The sequence below is a fragment of the Lonchura striata genome, chromosome 8 (assembly GCF_050655825.1).
Source record: "Lonchura striata isolate lonStrDom1 chromosome 8, ASM5065582v1, whole genome shotgun sequence".
NCBI lineage: Eukaryota > Metazoa > Chordata > Aves > Passeriformes > Estrildidae > Lonchura > Lonchura striata.
The window spans coordinates 1703947-1725117 of record NC_140710.1 but is presented as its reverse complement, the minus strand read 5'-3'; the positions used below and the strand labels follow the sequence as shown (position 1 = coordinate 1725117).

Here is a 21171-nt window from a genome sequence, read left to right as displayed (position 1 = left end):
TTCTCCCTCCTTGAAAATTGAAATAATTCCCAATTATTTTTCCAGGAAAACTGAAAGTTTACTCCTAATTAACAAAATAAATCAGCAGGAAGATTAATTGCCATTTTGGATATTTAACTTTTTAAAAAACACAGAGTTATCCCTGTTTGTGGATAACTATTGTTATCAGAGATTTTTCGTGCATAAAATAAATAAATTGTCAGGAAATAAACTGATATTCAACATTTTTATCTCTTGGTGGAGTGAGAGGAAAACCAAGTTTTGAATAAGTTCCCAGACTTTTTTTTTTTTTTTGTGCTGCTCAGAGAAGTCCAGGGAAAATTTACTTCAGAGCATAAATTCAGCAGAAATCCTGGAGAAATTAAGATTTCTTTTAATTCCTGTAAGCTTTTCCAGTCTAAAAACTGGGCATCACTTTTCCAGTCAGGAATATTCCTGCGCTCAGGTGATTTTGCTGCTCTCTTTTAAGCAAAAAGCGCATTTTTTTCTCAGTAGAAAAATTCCAATAAATCCTGAGGTAGTTATCATCCTTAACCATATTCCATGAGAGCGCTGCTGTTGGGATTCTCCGGGCTGGGAGGAACATTTGGAAAGTTTTTCCGTTTTGTTGAGGGCTTCCAGATCATCTCCAATGATCAAAGTCCCTCTTCATGGAGTGATGGCTCTGACTCATCTTCAGCTGAGTCATCCTTGATATTGAGCCATCCTTCAAAGGAAGGAAATCTTGGAAAACTTCTCACTCCTGGCAACCCCCACAAGAAAGTCTCGAGTCAATAAATCCAGCAGGGAAGAGGTGACATCAAAGGATTCCAAGTTTTCTTTTGGCAAAGATCCCAGCGCGAGAAGGAAGGTGAATCCCTTCCCAGCTGTGCCAAAATCCTGGGATTTTGGGGGCTGCGTCCCCTCTCCGTTACTTATCCAAGCTGGGAATAATTGTTGGGTTTTCCAGAATTCCTGGTGCTCTGCAAACCCCTGTGATGCCTTCTGGGGGCTGCCCTGGAGCAGAGGCTGGGCAGAGTCCCAGAATAAAGCAGGGATTTCTCCAAAGCATCTCCTCCATGGATCCACCTTGGGCAGCACCAGAGCCCAGCCAGGGCTGCACCCAAATGACCCAAAATGGTCCCAAAATGCACGAGCGCTCCCGGGGCTCTCCCTGGGATCAGTTCTGCTCCATTGGCACCTTGGAGTTCATTGTCCCATTCCAGCTCCAGCCCATCAGTCCCACCCTGCTTGTTTTTCTCTCTCCAGCCCACGCTGTTTGTGCTCCTGGGCTGAGGTTTGGATCATTTGTCCTTGGTGCCCAGCTGGAGCAGGAATTGTTTTGTCTCTGCTCTGTGCACAGAGCTCAGCATCCCCTGACGTGAAGCTCATAATTTCACACTAAAGCAGCATAAAATGTGAAAATATAAAAGTTAAAACCTGAGGCATCACCTGAAGGTGGAGTTTGGAGCGAGCCACCGGACAACCACAGCAACCCTGGCCTGGGACACTTCCAGGGATCCAGGGAAGTTCCTCTTTGGTTGGAAAAATCCCCAAATTCACAAAGAACCTCTCCTAACTGCCAGCCTGGAAATCCTTCCAGGCAGGAAGAGAGGATGGGTGGGATGAGCTCACCCAGAAACTTGGGAACAAAGGAAGTGGCTGCAGCAGCAATTCCCTGCTGGATGCATCCCAGGATTTGTGCTGGGGGTTGTTGTCTACAGAGATTCCTGCCAGCCCTGTGCCAGCCTAGGACGGGGTGTGGAGTGAGGAGCATCCTGGGTGCAGCTCAAACGTGGAATCTGGGGATGGGTTGGGTGGAAGGACCTTAAATCCCATCCCATCCCACCCCAGCCATGGCAGGGACACCTCCACTGTGCCAGGCTGCTCCAGCCCCAGTGCCCAGCCTGGCCTGGGACACTTCAGAGATCCAGGAGCAGTCCCAGCTGCTCTGGGAATTCCATCCCAGCCCCTCCCTACTCTCCCAGGGAATAATTCCTAATTCCCAATATCCCAATATCTCAATCTACATTATTTCAACTTCCAGCCATTCCCTGTGTCCTGTCCCTCCCTGCCTTGTCCCAGTCCTTCTCCAGGCCCTGCCAGGGGCTCTGAGCTCTCCCTGGATCCTTCTCCTCTCCAGGGGAACATTCCCAGGGGCTCTGAGCTCTCCCTGGATCCTTCTCCTCTCCAGGGGAACATTCCCAGGGGCTCTGAGCTCTCCCTGGATCCTTCTCCTCTCCAGGGGAACATTCCCAGGGGCTCTGAGCTCTCCCTGGATCCTTCTCCTCTCCAGGGGAACATTCCCAGGGGCTCTGAGCTCTCCCTGGATCCTTCTCCTCTCCAGGGGAACATTCCCAGGGGCTCTGAGCTCTCCCTGGATCCTTCTCCTCTCCAGGGAGCCCCCCCAGCTCTCCCAGCCTGGCTCCAGAGGGGCTCCAGCCCTGCAGCAGCTCCGGGGGTTCCTCTGAGCTCTCTGCAGCAGCTCCAGGTCCTGCTGATCCCATATTCCTGGTGTCTTCATCCTCCTCATCCTTTACTCCTGGTGTCTCCATCCTCCTGATCCCATCCTCCTGATCCCATCCTCCTGATCCCATCCTCCCGGTGTCTACAGCTTTCAAGCCGAGCTGGGTTGACTCAAATCCCTTCCCTGGGATGTGTGGAAGTGGGGTTTGTGCTACTCCATCTGCTACCTGAGGAGGAGGGTGAGAAACGCACTTCAGCGAGGAGAACTTGGGGAAGACAAACATAGACTTGGGAATTTGATGGATTCCTTTGTAATAGTTCCGAGCTCTCCAAGGGGGCTGAAAGGATTCTGATTCCCAGGAAAAAGGCACAGGGAACAGCTCCTTAATTGGACCTGGGCAAGACGAGGTGAGTGGGAACCAGGGAGTACTGAAATAGCTGCCCGTGGTAGGTTCTCTCACGGACGTGGAGTTTTGCAGTTCTTCCCTCCTGAATCAACAGCTTAGGATAAAAAAACCAGGAATTTCTCCACTGGATTTTTAAGTGGAACAGGATTGTAGGAATCTGGGGAAAATGGAACAACTGGGGACTTCCAGCATGGTTGCAAAATTCACACGGAGCTATTTTTATTCCGTAGGCAAGTGGAGAGAGGTGGAGTTACAGGGAGGGAGTTTGGAAACAGAACAGATCCATTGGGAATGTTGATTTTCCGCTTGTAGTTTTTCCCTGCCTTCTACCTTTCCTAAAAAAAAAAAAAAATTCCCTTTGGATGGGAGGTCACACCCAGCAAAGCTGCATTCCCACCTCCTGATTCCTCTGCTTTCCACCTCAAATTTTCCAGGTTTTTCTTTCCCTTTTCTGGCTTCTGAAATTTCTGAGCTTCTTTAAAGCCTTTAAACCAAAATTTCAATTAAATGCAAATAAAGCAGAGTTTATTTTAATTTAGATTTTAAGAATTCATGGAGTATCCATTCCAAACTTAGGGAAAACCACAGTGCTGTTGCCACAGAATTCCAGTGGTGCTCTTTATCTGTTTATCCTTTTCCAGACCTCTGTTTTTAAGGATTCTCATCCATAGGCACAAAAAGAGGTAAAATTTGATGTTTAGTTCTTTTATAGGATTTAAACAACTTTGGAAAAGAGCTTTGCCATAAATTATTCAAGTAATAAATGTATTTGGGAAGCATTCAAGGTTGGATGGAACGTGGAGTAAACTGGAATAGAGGGAGGTATCCCTGTCCGTGGCAGGAGGTGGAATGGGATGGGATTTAAGCTCCTTTCCATCCCAAAATACAGATTTTACCTTTCCATACTAAATGTGAAATCTGTGTTTTTATTGGCTTGATATATTCAGCGTTTCCCCCAAATTTCTTACATTTGTGGGAAGGTTCCCAATTGCCAGCCATGGGATTTGATGGTTTCCTTGACTTAATTCACCAAGAAACCTGGGAAAATACAGGATAAGAATTAGGTGCTATTTTCTTATATAGAGATATAAAAAATGCATATAAATCTATAAATCTATAAATCTATAAATATTTATATATAAATATAAAAATATATAAATATATAAATATAAATATATAAATCTATATCAAATCTGCATGAATTCCATGGCAGAAAGGGCTCCCAGCTCTCCCTGGGCCACGTTTGCTCCGGAACGTCGTGTTCTGACGCCCGGGCAGGGTTCAGGGCTCAGGCTCTGATGGATTGCACTTGGCAGCTCCGTGGCCTCAGGAGCTTCCTGGGAAGGCAGGTGAGCTGCTGGAAAAGAGGAATTGGCCTTTTGTGTCTCTGCTGCAGTTTTCCCCTGGAGGTTTATCTGTTTTTTGGGTTTTTTTTGCATTTTTGTGAATCAGTTGGTGGTTTCAACCATCCATGGAGAAGGCAGAGCAGCTGGGGGGGTTCCTCTAACCAGGACTCCTGTGGCTCAGCCAGGTGGAGGATTGGATCTGTCCCAATGGGATCCCACCAGAGAGAGCCAGGCTGGGAATTGTCACGGCTGCTGGCTCTGAGGGAATGGGAATGATGCTGTCACCATCTCTGTCACCTGAGATTCCACAGGGATTGAACTTCCAGGCTGGAGAGGAGAAGGATCCAGGCAGAGCTCAGAGCTCCTGGCAGGGCCTGGAGGGGCTCCAGGAGAGCTGGAGAGGGACAAGGAACGACAGGACAAGGGGAATGGCTTCCCAGTGACAAATGGGATGGGATTTTGGGAAGCAATTCCTGGCTCAGAGGGTGGACAGGCTGTGGAATAGAATTCCCAGAGCAGCCGTGGCTGCCCCTGATCCCTGGCAGTGCCCAAGGCCAGGCTGGGTGGGTTTGGAGCAGCCTGGCACAGTGGGAGGTGGCCCTGCCATGGGGAATGGGATTTAAGGTCCATCCCAACCCATTCCCAGATTCCATGCTGCACAGCTGAAGCAGGCAGTGTCACATTCCATTTTTTTTCCTGGATTTTTTACCTGGAAAACAAATGTGAGTGTTCACAACAGCCGGGGATGGATCCTGGAGTTCCTGAGCTGCTGCCTTTTCCTGGCAGGGGTTTGCTGGGAGCTGCCGTGGGATCAGCACTCCTGGAATGCTTTTGAATCTCCTGTAATCAAATCCATCATCAACAAAACGAATTCCCATCCTGCTCCTCTCCTGCTTCTCATGGAAAACCATCTGAAAGTGCTCAAACACTCCTAATGCAGGATTTTCCTGAAGTATTCCAAGTAATTCTCTTTTGATCCGGCTGTTAATTGCTAATTTTGATGGCATTTGTTTCACCTGGAATTACCTTTTCCCAAAGTGTGGAAAAGCTTTGGTGGGGAGTTCTCTTGGCATAAATTTAAACTTTTCATGGTCGCGTTGGAACTTTTCCACAATCGACTGGGGCTGGAATTCCATGTGAAGGGTGAACTTGACATTCTCGTTCGATTTTACGATTTTAGTTGAAATGCTGAGGAGCCTTTAATTATCATTTCTGAAAGGTAATGACTGAGCTGACGGGCTCGGGGCTGTTCCCTGTGGTGCTCCACGGGGGACCCCCAGATCCCTGCACATCCTCGGGATGAGCAGCTCGGATGCAGCTCCAGGCTGGGAACCAGCCCTGCTTTCCCCAGCTCTGGGTGCTGGAGGAGGAATGGAGGCCCAGGGGCCTGTGTTGCCTCTCCTGGGCAAGGACAGGATCCAGGGAATTTCCTGGGCCAGGACAGCTCAGGTGGGATGTTGGCACGAGGGGCTGGAGGGGCACTGAACGGATCCCCAGGGAATGATCCCGTTCCCAAGGCTGCCGGAGCTTCAGGAGCATTTGGAAAGCAGGCACAGGGTGGGATTGTTGGGGTGTCTGTGCAGGGCCAGGAGCTGGATCTGTGATCCCTGTGGCTCCTCCCACATTCCATGATTTCCTGGTTGTGACATTCCTTTGTCCCCGAGTTCTGTTCTGGCACCGTCTCACTCCTGTCCCTCTCCACCCTGGAGTGGTTCCTCTGAACTTGGAAGCACAGGATTGATCCCAGTGCTGGACAAACCCAGCTTGCCATCCTCATCCTCACATTCCCTATGAAATTCCCCAAAAACTACTGAACTGGGTTAATCAAACCCAAATTTTGAATTCTTCTCCTCAAGATCCCTGAGCTCGTTGTGCTGTCACTGCTGCAGACCCACTCTGCCTTCCCCAAGTTGTTTTCTTGTTGCTTTTCTATGGAAAAAGAGGATTATTCTGGTTGCAATTTCCATGGAAACAATTACCATAAAGTATTGATTGCCCAGGATAGATTGGGAAGCATGAAAGGATAGAGGTTGTCTCCATGGAAACACGGACATTTCAAGCTTTTTATTCCTTAAGAAAAGAATTCTTATGGCTTTCCCCTAAACAAGTTTCTGGTCCAGTTGAAAATAATTGTGGCGTTTTAATTAAAATTCTTGGTGTAATCAAGACTCTGTTTTAATAGCATTCCTATTTGGTAAGGAAAAGTCTGGAATAGCGTTTACCTAAAAAAAAGATACAGGATTTGCATCATTTGCACAGCTTTTTTCCCACTGACAAGTAGCTGAGCCACATTAATTGTCCATGAAAAACAGGTCAAAAATTTACCTTTTCCTTCTGGAATTTAGGGAGTTTTTTGGTAGGATTTTTAGTGTTTTCTAGGATTTTAATGGCTTGGTAAAGGAATCACCAAGCTGGGACAGCTCTGGGGGCACAGGGAGTTCCTCAGGTTGGAGTTGGTCCAGGAGGAGCTGAAGTTGGTCTTGAATTCTTCTGATTTTAAATCCTTTATTCCTCATCTGAGAACCTCCCGGGCTGCAGTTGCTGGGGATGTTTTGGGCAGAAATCAGAAATCCCTCCAGAGAAATGATGGGAGAAGGGATCCTTTGTTGTTTCAGGAGTGATTCGGATGCTCAAACCTCAAATCCCAGAATCCCAGACTGGTTTGGGTTGGAGGGACCTTCAAGCCCATTTTGTTCCTCCCTGGACACCTTCCACTGGCCTGGGACACTTCCAAAATGTAGAAGAGGTTACAGTTTATTCTTGAGTTTGACTGAAGATTTTATTTAGATGGAACTGAAAATTCCTGCTCAATCCAGGGGAGCCCACAACCTCTTTTTTGAAAAATCCCCAAATTCCCAAAGAACCCATCCCAACTGCCAGCCTGGAAATCATTCCAAGCTTTTCCCTGGATGGTTTGGGAGCAGTGGAGCTTTCACAGGAGCCTTGAAATGGGTTTAGGAATCTGGTGGAATGAATGGTCCAGAGGAAAACCCCTGGAAAATCCAAATCCCCGTGGAAGAGTCTGGGTTTGGAATGGGATGGGCTTGAAGGCCCCTTCCAACGTGGAATCATGGAATCAAGGAATCATGGAATGATTTGGCTGGAAGGGACCTTAAAGCCCATCCAGCCCCACCCCTGCCATGGAATGGATTTCTTCTGTTTCTAGCTAAATACTCGTAAAAGCTGATTTTTTTTGGCTTTTTTGGCTTTTTGTCCGTTTTTCTGTACCAGACTCCAGGGAGTTTTTCATAATTCCCTTTTTCGATTTGAAGGTTCAGAGCTGACCTCACTTCCAGATCCTGCTCTGCATCATTCCTTACATTAGATCTCCGTTATTCCCAACAAATCCAATATTTTTCCTGATTTATCCCCACAGCTTTTCCTTTCTGTGCTCTGTCTTCCTGCTCTGGTTCCCTTCATCAGCATGGGAGCTGATAAATATTTAGTGTGATATAAATAAGTACCTCAATACCACATTAAACATTCCATCAATTAAAATTCCTGCTAATTGAAGGTAAAACTTGTCAGACTGAAGGAAAACAAGTCCATTAAGGCAGGAAAAATGGCATTTAAGAAGGAATGGGATTGTTTTGGCAGCTATGAAACAATTGCTGCTTTTTCAGACTAGATATAATTATATTCTACTCTTTTAAAGCTTTTTTCCATGCAAATTGAGGGTGAGACCTTGCTGGGGATTTGGGAATTCCAGAAACAGGAATGTGCAAACTCCTTTTCAGCAGGAAACAATCAGGCTGTGGAGGCAAAAAAAAAAAAAAAAAATTAATATATATTTTTTTTTCATTCCAGGATATTTCCCCCCCTTTTTTTAGTGGCATCAGGAATGTCTGGTTTTTGTGACTTGGATTGAAATTGCTTCTATCTGTACTTGGATTTATGGAGTTAATCCCTGGCTGGAATCACAGAACCCTGGAATGTTGTGGGTTGGGAAGGACCTCGAGGATGATCCCATGGGCACTGACACCTTCCCACTGTCCCAGACTGCTCCAAGCCCCACCCAGCCTTAAAGCCGGGAATACTCCCTGGTTAAATTTGGAAATGAGGGGAAAATGGGAATTACTACAGAGCAGATGTGCTGGAGCAAGAGGAAGGGGGAAGTGAGAGGATCCAGGAAAAGCTGAGGATGACGGAGCAGAGGAAAACCAGGAGCTGGAGGATCCACGGCTGTGGGGGCTGGCAGAAAATGTGGAGCAGCAGGAGATGGAGCAGGCTGGGATGTCAGCAGGGCTGGGGGGATGACAAGAGCTCAAACCTGCCCCTGGAACTGGGAATTGCTTCCCAAATTCCTGGTTTAGTCCAGAGTTGTCTGTGAATTCCAGAATCCCAGGATCACCGAGGCTGGAAAAGCCCTCCAAGACCATCGAGTCTCTTCACAAAATTCCAGAATGGTTTGGGTTGAAGCAATTAGAATTTAATTCCAATTGAAATTTAATCCCATCCTGTTCCACCCCTGCCCCACCTTCCTCTATCCCAAGCTGCTCCAAACCTTCTCCAGTCTGGCCTTGGACACTGCCAGGGATGGGGACCCCAAAGTCACAAATAACCCATCCCAACAGCCTGGAAATCACCCCAATCCTGGCAAGAAACTCCAAGGATCTTCCCAAATTAAAATTGTCATCCAAGAGACTTTTATTCCTCTGGGAACTGATCCCCTCTTGGAAAAACACCGGGAAAAAAAAGCTCCTGCACTTCATCCCTGCCGTGGTTTCCATTCCTTTGTGTTCTGTTTGCACAGAAGCTTCACAATTCCATTTGCTGCCTCCCACCCGGAGCTGGAGCCTCCCAAATGCAGCAGGAACCGGGAGCAAACCCACCTGGAATCCCAAAAAATAATGAGGAATTTTGGTTTTGCGCTCTTACCTGAGTGACCAGGCAAGGGATCTGCATGTAGGTGGGATTTTGGGATGGGGTTTGCCTCTGGAAAAGGCTCTAAATTCATTTTAGACATTGGTTTTGGAATTGACTATTTGTGCTTTCCCATAAAATACAAAATTTATTAAAAGTATGGAAGTGTTGTTTAATCCTGGTTTTACCTCCCACTTCCCAGTTCACATCCAATGATTTGGTTCTAAATTCCTTTGGAAAAGAACTTTGTGATAAAAGAGCAGGGTTTGGGGTTTGGAAGTTGTTTAGATGCTTTCCTTGAGTGTGGTTTCCATCATTTTACCTGGAATTCCATTATTTGGAATAATTAATATAAAATATTCATTTAATGCCATGAAATTGTCACCAACAAAAAGCAGAAGAGTTTACAGTTTATTCTTGAGTTTAACTGAAGATTTTATTTAGATTTAACTGAAAATTCCTGCTCAAAGGGCAGCAAATCATCCCAAACTTTGGGAATTAACAGATTCCATGGGATCCTGGAGCTTTCTGCCAGGCTGGAGAAACCAAATTCGTGGATCCCACAGAAATGGGGTGGGAATTACATCCAGAGGTTTTGGATGGATGCAGAAACAGAGCCTGAGGCAGGTGAACCACATTCCTGGGAAAGGGGAGCTGCAGATGGATGCAAATCAGTTCCTTTGATGGAGTTTCCTGGAATTCCATCCATTTTAGGAGCTGCTCCCAGGAATATTTTGAATATTCATGGCACATTTTATGTACTAAGAACAGCGTGTTATGGATGGATGTTATGGACATTGTAATTGTAAATTACAGCGTTTAGCTGGGTAAAATTCCTAATTAACTCCCTAACGAGCTGCCAGGGTAATTAGCAAAGCCAGGCCTTTAAAGGATGCGGGAAGAGCTGGATTTCGTGGATGTGGGTGGGGAAATTTGGAATTAAATGTGGAAAAGTGGAATTTATTAACCAGTGTTCCAGTGCTGTCATGGATCCCATTCTGTGGGATCATTTTTTAGGAAAACGGGAATTTTCCTTAAAATCCCAGCAGTTGCTTTTGGCCACATCTCCAACCATTCCTGATGGATCAATCCCTAATTTTCAGCCTTCCTGAGGCAGATTTCCAGGGATAGGCTTTAACGTGAAGGGTTAAATGGGATTTTGGGATGGAATTCCCAGAGCAGCTGGGGCTGCCCCTGGATCCCTGTAAGGCCAGGCTGGAACACCCTGGGACAGTGGAAGGTCCCTGGGGTGGGAATGGAGCTTCAGGGTCCTTCCAAACCAACCCATTCCATGATATTCCAACAGGATTTAATTGGAGTCAAAGGTAATTAGATTAATTAGCTTCCCTCAGAGTTAAAAATGGGAGCAAACCAGCTGAAAACACAACGAATTCCCCTTTTCTGTTTTTTCCTCATGAAAATTGGGACTAAAATCCATCTCAAGGTAGCTTTGTCCAACAAACTGAATTATTAATGGCAGCTGCAATGGCAGGGAGGGGCTGCAGGAGGTTAATTAATTAATTACCCCCCTCAGGCTCATTAGGCCACTGGAAGCCCCCTGGGTGGAATTCTTGTCGTGTCCAATTAGCAGCTCATTAATCCAGAGGTGGCTCTTTCCTTGGGGAGGGACCCCATCCCATTTGTTTCCTTCTGATTGCATTTATTGGGATCTGATTTTGTTAATCGGAATCTGATTCTGACTAATTTGATTCTGATTTTGATTATTTGATCCTATTTCCAGACCAGTTTCCAGTTGCTCTCCAAATCCCCCAAAAAATAAACGTTCCCTGGCCTAAAAGCTGGGTTTTCCCAGTTTTCATGTGTAAACACACCAATATTGGGCTTTTCTAGGTGAGTTCCTCATGTGGAAAACTTGGGAAAAAAAAAACCAGGCTCAAGCCAAGTGTTTGTTCTCCCAAATTCAGGAATACTTTTGCAGCTGAGGCTGCTCCCCCCTGGAATTGCTCCTTGGAGTGGCAGAGCCTTGGAGGTTTCAGAGCTCCCCATTGGAGATTTTTGGGGGAGTTGTTGGAAAAATTTGGGATTTTTTTGTGGAATATGTGCGAGAATCATGAAACGGTGGAATATCCTGAGGTGAAGGACGTGCAGGGATCACTGATCCAACTCCTGCCCTACAGGACAATCCCAAAATCCCTCCTTGAGAACGTTCTCCAAACTCAGGAGTTTGGGGGTGTGCCCATTCCCTGGGGAGCTGCTCCAGCTCCTCTGGGGCTGGAATTTTTCCTGATATTTCAGAAGGAATCCGAAATTCCAGTGGCTGAACTGAGCCAAACTGATCCCGGTTTTGTTCTTCCAGGATCCCCTTTTCCCTTCCCTGCATCTCCGTGGTTTTATCTGACTTCCAGATGAGGTCATCCATGGCACAACAGATCCCGTGGGAATTCCTGACATTCCAGCAGCTCAAAAAAAAAAAGAGAATTTCAGTAGAGTTTTGTATCTTCAAATGGTCATTCCAGGTTTGATTCCTCTCAGTAGCTGGGATGGTTCCCAGGGCACTTCTTTGGTGATGAAGAGATTAAAACTCTGTTTAACAAGAAATGTAAGCTTATTTTTAACATCAAGCATAATCATCTTTATCCATAAAAGATGAAATTTCCCTGCCCTGTGCTTCACCTCAACTGCTCCAACTCAAAATGTCAGGATGCTTCCTTTGATTGCAAATTCCTCTATTTATGGTGGAAAAAAATAACCCCTAAAACGCGATGTTTAATCCAAAAACGTGACAGGCAGAGGATAAATCTTCCTCATTTCCAAACATTTATACAAGGAAAAGGAAAATCCATCCAAATCCAAGGGAAGAATCTCCAGAGAACAAATAAAACTTGGGGGCTGTGGAAGAATTTCACTCCCGGGTTCTTTTTTGCTGTGTGGAACACAGAGTTACGATTTTGTAACTCTTGTTTTTCATCTGCTTTTTAATTTGATACATTTGTTTTTAATGTTTTATTTCCCCGAGCAGCCCAACAGTCAAATTTAACAGAAATGTTTGATGATCTGCTCAGTGCACAGCAAAACTACCCTGGAATTTAGGAAAGTATCCAAGGATCAAACCCAACAGTGGAGCTGGAGAATGATTCAAAATTATGGATTTAGAGAAGAAATAATTCCATGATTTTTGATATTTCTTCTTTGGAGGAAACAGCAACTTCACAGTAGAATTTCAGGGTGAATTCTTTCAAACTTCAGGGTGAATTCTTTTAAAATTCAGAGTGATTTCTTTTAAATTTCAGGGTACATTCTTCCAAATCAATCTTTTTAGGTGATTTTTAAATAGAATTCCTTTGGCATCTCTTTAATTGCAATGCTGCAGAGGTTTTCTCCAGGAAAGCCATCAAGGTTTCATCAGCACAAAGGATTGGCCAATGTATTTTCAATTAAACTCTCCAATTCCTTGATCTAATTCCGTCATCCCAGAATCATTAGGGTTGGAAAAGAGCTCCAGGATCAAGTCCAACCTCCAGAGAATTAATCCATTTTTCCTCCTGATTTTTCACCTGCAGGTTTTCTTTGATTGTCTCAGCTTTGTCACCTCAAGTTTATCTTTCGACCCTGGCTCAGAGCATCCCAGAATCCAAATATTCCAAATTATTTTGCTTTCCAAAGGCCAGGCAGTTCTTTTCCTCAGCACGATTCCGTGGGTTTATTGTTTGGGTGGCTACAAAGATTTCCTCCTCCAATAATCGAGATAAGCGTGTTTTCCTCGGGTTTTATTCCTAATAAAACAGTTGGGATTTCACATCTCGGGGGCTAAAAATAGCCAGGCCTTGGGTTGGATTGGAGAGTTTTGTTTTCCTGAGGACAGTGGGTGCTGCAGGTTGGGAGGTTTTGTTTCCAAGGAAAGAAACGTGCCTCCATTCCCAGGGAGGGCAGGGACAGAGCTCACCCCGGGTCAGGGGTGGCTCCGTGTGCTGGGAAAGTCTCTCCTCCCACCCGAGCTTCCAAAGAAATCTCTGCAGTCTCTGTTGTTGGGTCCCAAGGCAGTTTATTGCAAGTTATCTCAAAGATTTTCTCCTTGGGCTGCTGTGGTTTGCTCACAGCTCAGGCAGAGGCACACACACACCCTGACATCATCATCATCATCATCATCATCATCATCATCATCATCATCTTCTTCTTCTTCATCATCATCTTCTTCTTCTTCTTCTTCTTCTTCTTCTGCTTCTTCTGCTTCTTCTTCTTATTCTTCTTCTTCTCCTTCTCCTCCTCCTAAAAAAACTTACACTATAATATAAGCCCATAAAATAAAATATTAGAAAATTAAGTAAAAAATATAAATATCCTTATTAACACTATTTTATTAGTCAATAACTCTTTAAAAAAATCTTACAGCTAAAAGTCTGAAAACCTTCTGAACCATACTATAGCAATATGAACCATACTCACCCTTCCTGCCTATATAAAAAAAATAAACTAACATTTTAAAAAATCAAAAAGTTCAATGAAAAAAACAACAAAAAAATGAAAAATCAACTCAAAAATCTCATCTCCAATTCCTTCCAAAATATCCCACTGTCAGGAGGAGCTGGTTTGGAATTGACAGGGGAGCTTCAGTGGCTCAGGGAATGATCCCAGAATTGCAGCCAGGTTTGGGCTGGGAGGGACCTCAGCTGGCATTCCATGGGCAGGGACATCCTCCACCAGCCCAGGTGGCTCCAGCCTCATCCAGCCTCATCCTCCAGAGGATCTGGGAAGCTGAATCCCAACGTTCCTTGGTTTCCAATCCCAATGTTCCTTGGTTTCAAATCCCAATGTTCCTTGGCTCTCCAATCCCAAGTTCTCTTGGTTTACAATCCCAATGTTCCTTGGCGTTCCAGTCCCAAGGTTCCTTGGTTTCCAATCCCAACGTTCCTTGGCTTTCCTATCCCAACGTTCCTTGGCTTTCCAATCCCAATGTTCCTTGGCTCTCCAATCCCAAATTCCCTTGGCTTACAATCCCAATGTTCCTTGGCGTTCCAGTCCCAAGGTTCCTTGGCTTTCCAATCCCAAGGTTCCTTGGCTTTCCAATCCCAAGTTTCCTTGGTTTCCAATCCCAAGGTTCCTTGGCTTCCAATCCCAAGTTTCCTTGGTTTCCAATCCCAAGGTTCCTTGGCTTCCAATCCCAAGGTTCTTTGGCTTTCCTATCCCAAGGTTCCTTGGCTTTCCAACCCCAAGGTTCCTTGGTTTCCAACCCCAACGTTCCTTGGTTTCCAATCCCAAGGCTCCTTGGCTCTCCAATCCCAAGTTTCCTTGGTTTCCAGTCCCAAGGTTCCTTGGCTCTCCAATCCCAAATTTCCTTGGTTTCCAATCCCAAGTTTCCTTGGTTTCCAATCCCAACGTTCCTTGGCTTTCCCATCTTTTTGCTCCTTTCGTCATCAGAAGGGGTTTGGGAAGCTGAAGATCCCCAGCTCCTCAGGGATTCAGAGCTGCTCTGGAGTGAAGACCCGGGCTTGCAGAGTTTGCTGAAGGGGGATGAAGAGCTTTGTCCTTGGGATTGTGTGGGATTCCCTAAAATCAAAAGGCAGGCCTCGGAGGCAGCAGGATGGCGAGCAGAGCTAAGCAGTAGCTCTGACATTTGTCAGCAGAAAGATTATGCAAGAAGGAAAAGGAAAGGACAAGGAGAACAATGGTCTGTGTATTAACACTTGGGTAGAATAACTCCCCAAGCTGCACAAAAGTGAGATATTGGGAAGTTCTAAGCTTAATAATGGAGCTGTGCGCATTGTGTCTTGAGGTTTGCAAGCAAGTATTGTATTCAAAATAGGCAAAAATGGTTTTAAGCAAAGGTCTGTGTATTGAGTGATTGGCTAGAACTACTGTCAATACGCTTTTGCTTTGTGTGGTTGGTGAAAAAGCTTTTACAGGCCGTTCTGACATTCAGTTCTGGGTGTGCTGCCTGGATGTGAGCTGCTGAAATCTTCCCGTTGCCATGACCGTGGAATGAGGCTGATGCTACAAACCAAACAGCTGGAGATGTTCCCCGGCAGCCCCAGCCCGCTGGTGGTTTGTGCACGGCCCTGGCCGGCGATGGGATCTGTCCTGTCCCTTCCATCTGTCCTGTCCCTTCCGTCTGTCCTGCCCAAGGCTCCTCGTGTTCCCAGCTTTCCTTTGGGTGGGACACCTGGGGATGGGGCAGAGGGGACAGCAGGAGCTGCTGGTGGCCATCAACAAAGATCTGGGATCTCCTCCCAGGAATTCACCTGGGAATTCAGCACGGCTGTGGTGGGTGTGGAGCTTTCAGTGAGGAAACCTGTGGAAAACGGGATTAAACTTCCCTGGCTGTCCCGGGGCTTCCTCCCCGCCACAAAATCTGGGGAACGTTGTGAAATATTTCCATGCCGATGGATTTGTGCTCCAAGGAACTTGAGGGATGATGGGAATGAGCATTAGGGGAGAGCAGAAAGGAGCAATCCGAGGGAAGTGCTGCTTTCCCCGGCTCCTGGCAGGAAATCGCTCCTTAAGTGGCGCTCCCGAATTGTCAGCTGCTTGTTTTAACACAAAATGTGTAAAAATTCCAGCCTTGCTTCTCTCCAGGAGATGGGAAAGCTCTGGAGAGCTGCAGCTTCAGGGCTTGGAGACAGGGAAAACAAAAAACTGTGGGGGTTATAAGTCATAATATTATGACCTATTCCAGAGGCAGTGATTTTGTTCCCGGATAAATCAGCGCAGAGGAGGAGGTGCAGGGAAACCAGGGAGGTTTGGAGATGCTCAGGGCATTCCCACCCCCATCCTGCTCCTGGAGATCCAGATCTTTGTGTCAGGCTCTGGATCCAAGTGCAGCTTTGGATGCACCTGGGCGTTTCTTACTCATCCAGGAGCCTCCAGGGGCTCAGCTTCCCTCCTGGCCTGGAAAAGGGAACAGAATTCCAGCACCGGGCATTCCTTTGGCTTTTCCAGAGGGGTTCCCTGGTGGAGAGGGACCTGCAGGCAGAGCTTGGAGAGCTTGGGAAGCCTCAGGATGCTGGATAGGAGAGATGGCTCATCCTGGACCATCAGTGTGCCCACAGGGGTTCTGATCCACAGGGAATTTGCAGCTGGAGCAGAAGAGGCTCAGGGGGGACCTTGTGGCTCTCACAGCTCCTGCCAGGAGGGGACAGCCGGGGGGTCGGGCTCTGCTCCAGGAACAGGGACAGGAGGACAGGGAACGGCTCAGGTTGGTCATCAGCAGGAATTTCTCCATGGAAAGGGCTGGAGTCCCCATCCCAGAGGTGTCCAGGCAATTCCTGGAGGTGACACTCCAGGACAAGGCAGGGGTTGGGCAGAGCTGGGACTCAATGGCCTTGAAGGGCTTTTCCAACCTCGGTGATTCCATGAATTCCAGCACTTTCCCCCTGTTGTTTCCCTTCATTTCATCCAGGGAGGGAGCAGCCAGCACTGCTCCTTCCCTGCCTAGGGAATATCTGCATCCCAGAGGGGTGGAGCACCAGAGAAACTTCATTTGAGCCCCAAAGTTTGTGGCTGTTTCTGCTCCTGGAATCGCTTCCCTGCTGGGAGCTCACATCCCTGTAGCAGCTTCTCCTCAAACTGTGAAAGCTCCAGGGGCTGGGAGGAGCCAAAGTACAATTCCAGCTCTCCGAAGGAGCAGTAAAACGGGAGGTCAGGATTTAATCCAGATGGGAACCTGGGGATCTGCTGGGAGCTGCTCATTCCCAGCCCCGGGCTCTCCGTGCTCCATCAGTGTGGGCTGGAAGGGTGTCAGCAGAGCTGGTGTTGATGGAAAATAGATCCAAACATTCATTAATTGCCAGCTCAGCGAGCCCCAGACCCCTCTGCACGGAGCAGCTGCCGCCGTTGAGTCATTTTGTTGGAAACTCTTCAGGAACTTTGCAGGGATGAGATGATTTTCCTTCTTTTTTTCCTGTGTTTTCCTCCCCTCTGCTCCTGCTCCAGCTTTTCCTGCCTCTGTCCTGCCCCCCACCCCAGTCTGAGGCTCTGGCTCCCAGTTTGGCCCCTGTGGGTGAAGGGTTTCCTTGGGAACTCTTCCCTTCCACACTGGATTCCTGGGATAGAGCGTTCCCCGCCGGAAAATGGGATTTTGTTTCTGGGAAGCTGGGAAGGGAAGTGCTGGTGAGGATGGAGGTGAGGTGTCTGCCTGGGGAGGGTGGAAGCTCCTGGGGGCACTTTGGGGTTGGATTTGTGGAGCACAGGTCGGGGTGGGTTCAGAGCAGCGCTCCAGAAATGGCAAATTCCCGCTGGGAAATGACTTTTGGGGAGCCCATTTTTGGAAAATGTCAAGTGCTTCTGCTATCTCCTAAGGGATTTTATCCAGAGCTCTGGAAGATGAGAGGAACTTTCTGGAATAAGTCCAGAGGAGGTCCTGGAGCCCCTCTGGAGCCAGGCTGGGAGAGCTGGGGGGGCTCCCCTGGAGAGGAGAAGGATCCAGGGAGAGCTCAGAGCCCCTGGGAATGTTCCCCTGGAGAGGAGAAGGATCCAGGGAGAGCTCAGAGCCCCTGGGAATGTTCCCCTGGAGAGGAGAAGGATCCAGGAGAGCTCAGAGCCCCTGGGAATGTTCCCCTGGAGAGGAGAAGGATCCAGGGAGAGCTCAGAGCCCCTGGGAATGTTCCCCTGGAGAGGAGAAGGATCCAGGGAGAGCTCAGAGCCCCTGGCAGGGCCTGGAGAGGGGCTGGGGACAAGGCAGGGAGGGACAGGACACAGGGAATGGCTGGGAGCTGGAATAATTTAAATTTAGGCGGAATATTGGGAAGGAATTCCTGGCTGGGAGGGTGTTCAGGGGCTGGGATGGAATTCCCAGAGCAGCAGTGGCTGCCCCTGGATCCTGGCAGTGCCCAAGGCCAGGCTGGGTGGGTTTGGAGCTCCTGGCACAGTGGGAGGTGGCCCTGGATGGGCTTTCAGTTCCGTTCCCACCCAAACCATTGCAGGATTCCAGGATTTAAGGATGCAGCACCTGGCACACCGAATCTCCTGCAGGTTTCGAGCCACCCTGCTCTTGGTACAGCTCATCATTGGCTGGATAGAATTCCCAAATGTCAGACAAAAAATAGCTCATCTGAAAATCCGGGTTTGTGAGCTAAATACCGTGAGTGTGTCTGCACTCCGGGATCTGGGATCAGTGTATTGTTCAGGACTTGGTGGAGAATGGTGCTTGTTGTGAGGGTTGGAAAAATAATATTCCTGGAGCTCTTGGGCAGCCTGTTCAGGAAAAAGAAGGGAATTAGAATTGCAGATCAGGATTTCATCATCCTCAATCAGCGTGGCCAGCAAGGAGGGATGAATGAAAAGCTGCTCAGGAGCCCCAGCAGCCGCAGCCTTCCCAAAGCCATGAATGGCACAAAGCCCAGGAATTTCAGCAGCTGGGAAAGGGTCGATGCTGCCGAGGAAAAAAAAACAATGAAATGCCAGGAGCAGCACGGGGGAAGCTCCTTCTGGGGTGGTTTTTGGTGATCAGCTGGGGTGGTTGTGTATTATCCTCATTATTCCATAATTAGCAATGAGGGGGAAGAAAAATATCCCTGGAAACATATTTAGGATTTCTTTATCTGGGGTGAAACCCCATTACCTGAGGTGAAAACCTCGACGTTGAATCATTGTAGGTCTTAAATCTGGGAAGGCAGAGCACGGAATAAACTTATTTTTATATTCTGTGCTTCTGGTTTGTCTCAAAATTCCCAAAATATCCGCGGGTGTTTTTCAGGCTGCTGTGAGGACAGGGAACATTCCTGAGCCTTCCCTGCTGCTCCTGGGGGATGAAGGTGCCCGAGCACTGGGGCCTGCAGAGTTTCAAGGCAGAGGAGAGCAGGGGCTGCCTTATGTAACTTTGCTCAAAGATGTGGGAAAAAAGCCCATTCCGGGCTGCTTTTCCACTTTCTGTGCGATTTTTCAGGAAATGTTTGAAGTTTCCCTGGAGGAGCATCCGTGTTGGGGCTGCCAGGATGGCCCCGGTGGGAGGAGGCTCCTCCTCGTTAGCACGGCTTGCAAAGGCTAATTAATAAATCCATGGAATCTGGAGATCCAAATGAACAATTTGGGGATTTGGGAGTGGGAGGGAGGGAGACTCAGTGGGTTCTGATCCCAGCCCTGGGATTTTATTCATTTCTGTCCCGTTGATCCTGCAATTCCTGGGTTTTCACTCGGGATTATTACTGAGCTCTCTAAGAAACTCCAGGAGGAAAATCCCAGGAATGATTATTGTCCTTCCCACCCAGCTCCCTGTGATTACTGCCACGCTCCCTGCAGTTCCCCATGTCAGATTTGGGATGCTGGGAAAGGAGGATTGTGAGGGAGATGCCTGGAAAATGGGAATGGGGAGGGAAAAGGCACAAACTCAGCGTGGTGGGGTCAGGAAAACCAACAGCTCATGGAAGTGGCTGCTCCAGAATCAGCAGAGAATTCATTTGGAGCAATGAGGAGAATGTGGCAGATGTTCATTCCACAGGGTGGGGGGTGGAGGGATAGGACACAGGGAATGGCTTCCCACTGCCAGAAAATGGAATTAAATGGGAGATTGGGCAGGAATTCCTGGCTGAGAGGGTGGGCACGGGCTGGGATGGAATTCCCAGGGCAGCTGGGGCTGCCCCTGGATCCCTGGAAGTACCCAGGGCCAGGTTTGGAGCAGCCTGGGACGGTGGGAGGTGTCCCTGCCATGGAATGGGGTGGCATTTAAGGCCCCTTCCATCCCAAACCATTCCATGATTCCATGGATTAAATCCACTTCCATCCCAAACCATTCCATGATTCCATGGATTTAAGTTCACTTCCATCCCAAACCATTCCATGATTCCATGGATTAAGTTCGCTTCCATCCCAAACCATTCCATGATTCCATGGATTAAATTCATTTGCATCCCAAACCATTCCATGAGTCCATGGATTAAGTTCACTTCTATCCCAAACCATTCCATGATTCCATGGATTAAATTCATTTCCATCCCAAACCATTCCATGAGTCCATGGATTAAATTCCCTTCCATCCCAAACCATTCCATGGTTCCATGGATACCATTCCATGGTTCCATGATTTGGACCTGTGTGTGTATCTTTGTATTTACCTCCATCCATGGATGCTGGGCACCTTTTCCATGGATAAGAGGCAGAATTCCATGGTCTACACAGAATTCTTCACCCCTGAGAGTAGAAGTGGCTCCTGCCAAACCAAAGTGGAGATGGGGCAAAGCCAAGGAAAGGTGCAAACTCTTGGAATGTTGATCATCCATGCTCCATCCTGATATTTTCCTTATACCTTTAACTTGTCCCTAATTTTAGAAAAGTCTTTTATCTCTTTATCCATAACGTCAATAGAATAAAAATAAGGATTTACGTCTCATCTCCCAGTCGGAAGAGAGAACCACACGGTTTTTCCAGTCTGGAAAAGCTTTTCCTGAGCTTTGAATGTGTCAGAGCAGCTGGGGAGTCTGAGTGGGGATGGAATGACACTGCCACTCTCCCTCTTCCCTGGATTTTTAGATTGGATTTGGCATCTTAATTGCTGGAGCAGCTCCTCGTTCTGCCTTTCCAGCTCGGAGTTAATGCAGGGAGGGGAGGCTTGGGTTGTGGATCCTCTGGGTGACCCCTGCTCTGTCCCCTCCTGCTGCTTTGGGAACAGGGAATGTCATGGATCACTGACGGCTGGTGACATTTATCCATCACCTATAGAAATCCCATTTCTCCATCGCTATAAAATCCCATTTATCAAACCCATCACCTGTACAAATCCCCTTTATCCCCCTTTCCCGACACCTTCGATTGCAGCTGATGGATAAAATCCCTTCCTTTGGTTGTCAAGGTGAAACGCCTGGAGACTTCAGGGGGCAAACAAACAGACAAACAGACAGACAGACAGACAAACAAACCGGGCGAGGGGAGACCGCTCCGGTGCCTGTGTCCCGAGGGGAGGAGGCGACACCGGCTCCCCTTTGTCACCCCGCAAGGTGCGGGTGGGGCAGAGCGCTGCCGGCATTCCCCATCCAGCGCGGCTTCCCATCCATCCCCCCATCCATCCATCCATCCATCCATCCATCCCCCATCCCCCCATCCATCCATCCATCCCCCATCCATCCCTCCATCCTCCCATGCATCCCTCCATCCATCCATCCATCCATCCATCCTCCCATCCATCCATCCCCCATCCATCCATCTATCCATCCATCCCCCATCCA

The 21171-nt window shown here is 47.7% G+C and overlaps 2 protein-coding genes across 3 annotated transcripts in view; one reads left to right on the top strand and one right to left on the bottom strand.

The window, feature by feature from the left end:
- PDE4B (phosphodiesterase 4B) overlaps positions 1 to 21171 on the top strand; it is a 140498-nt gene that overhangs the window by 29764 nt on the left and 89563 nt on the right. The gene's annotated exons all lie outside the window — the stretch shown is intronic.
- On the bottom strand, positions 13045 to 21048 carry LOC146766722 (uncharacterized). Of its 2 annotated transcripts, XM_085586109.1 has the most exons (3): positions 20065 to 21048; positions 18095 to 18208; positions 13045 to 13288 (listed from the first exon to the last, which is right to left on the bottom strand). In XM_085586109.1, exons 1-3 carry the CDS (start codon positions 20227 to 20229, stop codon positions 13121 to 13123), a joined length of 447 nt encoding a protein of 148 aa, XP_085442235.1. In that variant the 5' UTR covers positions 20230 to 21048; the 3' UTR covers positions 13045 to 13120. The 2 variants fall into 2 exon arrangements, 1 of the variants encoding a protein (XP_085442235.1); XR_014956994.1 differs by lacking the exon at positions 18095 to 18208.

Bases quoted from the DNA above. Each gene is read 5' to 3' on its own strand.
- LOC146766722 (XM_085586109.1), bottom strand. From the start codon at position 20,229: ATGGATGATCAACATTCCAAGAGTTTGCACCTTTCCTTGGCTTTGCCC. The intron at 18,209-20,064 runs GTAAATACAAAG...TTTCCTGAACAG, and splicing joins CCCAGCATCCATGGATGGAG to GCTGCCCAAGAGCTCCAGGA. The intron at 13,289-18,094 runs GTATTTAGCTCA...AAGTTTTTTTAG, and splicing joins GGAGTGCAGACACACTCACG to GAGGAGGAGAAGGAGAAGAA.